The 4,403-nt window shown below is 41.5% G+C and overlaps 1 protein-coding gene across 1 annotated transcript; it reads left to right on the top strand.

Moving 5' to 3' along the window:
• On the top strand, positions 1-4,403 carry LOC134814277 (uncharacterized). Its single transcript, XM_063822360.1, has 6 exons — positions 1-176; positions 985-1,216; positions 1,734-1,917; positions 2,115-2,304; positions 2,590-3,082; positions 3,251-4,403. Exons 1-6 carry the CDS (start codon positions 114-116, stop codon positions 4,132-4,134), a joined length of 2,046 nt encoding a protein of 681 aa, XP_063678430.1. The 5' UTR covers positions 1-113; the 3' UTR covers positions 4,135-4,403.

The following is a 4,403-nucleotide window of genomic DNA, read 5'->3' as shown; positions in this document are numbered from 1 at the left end:
ACTGAGAGACCCACCGTCAAGTATGTGTATGTAGTCTGAGTCTCCAGATCGTGCTATAGTTTTTAACTTTTGTTTTTAACCCCCTGTGGCCGACTTGAGAAGTGCATTATAACATGCGAGTATTGTGTGTTTTATTGGCTGCTCTCCTTCTTTTCTCGTTATGCCACTGCAGGAGGGTGAGTTTTTGATTAACTTTTGTCGCCCCTGCATTTATTAATTTAACTGTGGCCTTTTATTGTTGGTAGGGTAAATATTATGAACTGTTGACGATATTTTTGCCATCCTAGTCGGGTAAACTTACAATAAACCTGGTTTTTGCCTAAAAGACAATATGTAAAACTTGGCAGTCTGATACTGTAATAGAGGAGGGCTCAGATCAGGGCGAGATATAATTTTTCAGAGACGCTGCCCGACCCATCATTTCATCAGGCCAGCGTAGGGGGTGCATACCCGTACAAAATGTAATATTGCCAATTACCAACAAGAACACTAGTTGACACTAAAGCTGATAGAACCCAAATGTGCAAAGTTTCCAAATGTACAATATAAACTAAAATACTCTTATCGGACTAAATAAATGATAACAAACATGTAGAGTGCAGGTGGATTGTCATGGGCATACATTCCAAAACTAACTTTACAATTACATGTAATTGTGACTTCATGTCACTTCGTCTTCATCAACCATTGTGATTCTCAATGGCGTATCCTGTCTGACCCCTAACGACATAGGGTGGTCTCCTGAATAGTATAATTATAGACAAAGCAGGCGGAGAACTAGCTGAAATCAAACCATATCTCCATATTAAACGTATCTTAGAGACCTTGAACTGTTAACTAACTGGAACCAGCTGATTATAAGGCTACAAGTTGAAGTACATAGCAGGGGTCCCACGAATTGTATAACCAACACACAGCGATCACGCTCTGATTAAAGTCTAAGTCGTTATATTTAAGTATTTATGAATTGTTGGAATTTCCCAGGTGAGCTGTCGGCGGATGTCCTGGAGAGAGCGGTGTAGGAAAATAAAGAAATGTGAACGGAAACTACCAAACTTGGAGGAGAAATGTGATATACGTTTCAAACGAAACGTATTGAGACAGATTCTTCCAGCTGACGAATTTGATTTGGATTTCGATGTGATCCTCGACGATTACGTTAATAACTTTAGTAGAAGCGACATGATTGAATTGTTCTCGGCAAAGATATTGTCAGGTACAGTATTTTGTAAGGTATTGTAATTTGTAGTACAATATATATCACAGTGACCAAACTCTTGGATCGTAAATTATGAATACAGTTCATATATTATAGTGTAACTTTTAATTCTGTCAATTTCGCAAGCAGTCATGACGCATAAATGAGGATTGAGGTTAAAACTAACTTTTGTTTGGAGCAATTTTCACCAGTTACTATTTTTTATTCACGAGCATCCCTAGCATCAGTTAAAAGAACTATTTGTTTAGAGCCATTCTCAATGCTCCCAGTTCGACAAGCATAACTAAAAAATGCTTTTAATCATATTAATTTTGATCACTTAATTTGGCTTGTTTCACAAGCAGTCATAAACTTAGCTGGAATTTTCAGCTCTTACTTGACGACTAACAATATGCTATAACCCTGCGCCAATAAACCACACTAATAGCCACTCAAACTGAGCTTTAATCACACTTTTTTGTTATAAGATAATACATACTCACACATCCACCCTTAAACCTGCTCCCACCCCCAGGTCCGATAAACACAACAGCTGCTGTGGGAGGGGTGGCAATATTCACGTGCACTGTGGAGGGTAACCCGGCACCCCTGACTGCCATCTCCCCAGTGATAGCTAGTGAGGTGTCCAGTAACTTTATCAGCGAGATGAGCCAGAATAACGGGGTTGTTAGCAGAGTTAATGTCACTAATATCATTAGGTAATTAACTCAATTTACTCAATTAACTCAATTAACTATTTCATCATATACATTTTTTGGAGATCTACACAAATGTCTCTTTCGTCATTTTTAAAATCAGTCCCTGAAGGAATAACATCCCTAATTGTATTGATGATCCCACAAGGTCCAGATAATATCGTCCCTAAAATAAAGTCTCAATATCGTCACTTCCTCAGTCAGATAACGAAACTAGACGAAGGGTGGTACAGGTGTGGGACTAGTAACCTATACGGTAGTGAGACTAGGGACGCGTACCTGACAGTAATAGACCCTTGTGAAGGGGTGGAGTGTGGTGGGAGGGATATGAAGTGTGTGGTGAACTATGACACCCTCTCTGCGGAGTGTCAGTGTAGAGACTATTGTCAGGTACTCTTACTAGTAAAGTTGGGGGGGGGGGACCGGGGGGGGGGGGTCTCTTACTAGAACATAGTTTTTATTGGTGGGGGGGGGGCGGGTCTCTTACTAAAACAGAGTTTTTATTGGTGGGGGGGGTCTCTTACTAGAACATAGTTTTTATTGGTGGAGGGGTTCTCTTAAAAAAGCAGGGTTCATAACAAGTCACTTGACAATTGTTATTACACAACAATAAAGACAAAGCATTCAGTTATTTTCACTTCATTACAAACGTCCTACTCCACCTCTTTTCCTCAGGAGAAGGGTGATTTCTTGCCATCCCCACTATGTGGGTCTGATTGCAGGACCCACTTCAACCTCTGCTCTCTTCAACAAACCTCCTGTATTGACCAGCTAGAGATAGGGGTTCTCTACGAGGGGAGATGTGAGGCTGGTATTGGTGACATTACAGTGGAGGTTGCTGGATATCCTGGTCCTCTCCTCTACTACTCTGGTGATGTGATAGAGTTGGAGTGTGACGTCACAGGCACCTCTGTTGCTCATATATCGTGGTATAAAGTGTACCAGAGTAGCTCTGGTAACTATGGTGACTCTGGAGATCATGGTAACCGTGGTGACAATAGATTTATTGTGGGAAGAGGAAAAACTCTCACTCTGAATAGAGCTCTGGTTGATGACAGTGCGATGTATCAGTGTAGTGTCACCAACTGTTCCAGCAATGTGGTGTTCTCTCAGACTGTTGAGTTAGTCATTCTGGAAAGGTTCCAAGCCTTGACCGCCTCTAAAACCGGTACTTAAAGTTTTTATCCTTATTAAAGTTTGTAAACAAATCGTCTAGAATCTCAAAAACCCTTTATAGGTTTCAACCATATCAAGATTCCCGTTTTTTGTATAATTTGGAACACTATTATAACTAAATTAAGATCCCTGAAGTTGTGCCTGACCACCAATCTGCCAGGTCCAGTATGTTCAGTGTTCAGCGGCTCCAGAGTCATAACATTTGACAGCAGCTCCTACTCCATCACCTCTGCTTGTGACTACGTATTAGCCATGGACTGTGTCATGGCCTCCTGGTTGATCTACGGTCGTACAACACGCTGTGGAGACACTGGAGCCTGTCTGGAGAGTGTAACTATTTACTCTGGTTGGGATGTGGTTACTTTAATGAGGGGTTGGGTGGTTGTTAAAGGCAGGGCGGGACGGAAAGTAGCTCTGACTCAGGGCAAGGAGATAGTGGTGGGCAAGTTTTCAGTGCTGTTTGATGGATTACATGTGACCCTGATTTTAGCTGATCAGGTGACTCTCACGTGGGATGGGATATCTGCTGCTTACATTCAACTCTCTAACAAACTCACACCAACCTGTGGTATTTGTGGGGACGAAGAGAGTAACCATGACGACAAGACCATCATGAGGAACCGGCAGCAGTGGAACAAGGATGAAACTAACGTTGACTTGTTTGCTAAGAGCTGGAGAGTGGATTCCAGAGGTCTCTGTCGGGACTCTGCTCTTCTAACTACAGATCCAGACAAAGAACCAGATACCAACCCCTGCGAGGACATCTTCAACAGTCCGGTGCTCTCCAAATGTAGACGTCACTACCCTGTAGACAGCTACATAACCGAGTGTAAGAAGGAGGTGAGACTGAAGAGTCACGTGCTAGGAGACACTGTTCCTGTTCAGTGTTACTTAGGGGTGAAGTTTCTAGAAATGTGCTCACTAGTACTGAATATCAAGGTTCCTGCTACTTTGTACGAGTTGGGGTGTCCTTCTACCCGCTTTCTTCAGCAGTATGCTGTTTCTATTGGATGTCCACAGAAAATACTACCGTTTGATGACTAAAGTCCGTGCAAACAGCGATGATGTTATTTGTGTAGCGATTAGAAACTGGGATGGTACTAGAGTTGAGTACAATAATTTGTTTTTGATGAAGCTGACTCTTGGTGCGAAGAAGAATTTTATTAAAATTTTAAAACATTTGTGACGAACTTTCCTTTGAGTTATTAAAATTTAAAACTATTTGTCAATGTATTTTCCAAAAATTTGCGGAGGCGAAACATTTTATTCCTTTGCGAACTGTTACCGAACCACAATTTGAAATTTTTGGACAG

Source organism: Bolinopsis microptera, chromosome 4 (assembly GCF_026151205.1).
Source record: "Bolinopsis microptera isolate Bmic1 chromosome 4, MBARI_Bmic_1.0, whole genome shotgun sequence".
NCBI lineage: Eukaryota > Metazoa > Ctenophora > Tentaculata > Lobata > Bolinopsidae > Bolinopsis > Bolinopsis microptera.
Note: the sequence above shows the minus strand (reverse complement) of the source record. Positions and strands in the feature narration are given on the sequence as shown.

What these genes read in the sequence shown, in the direction of transcription:
- LOC134814277 (XM_063822360.1), top strand. Translation starts at nt 114, where the DNA reads ATGCGAGTATTGTGTGTTTTATTGGCTGCTCTCCTTCTTTTCTCGTTA. An exon ending in AGTGTAGAGACTATTGTCAG is followed by an intron (nt 2,305 to 2,589) that starts GTACTCTTACTA and finishes TCTTTTCCTCAG; the next exon opens with GAGAAGGGTGATTTCTTGCC. An exon ending in CTTGACCGCCTCTAAAACCG is followed by an intron (nt 3,083 to 3,250) that starts GTACTTAAAGTT and finishes CCAATCTGCCAG; the next exon opens with GTCCAGTATGTTCAGTGTTC.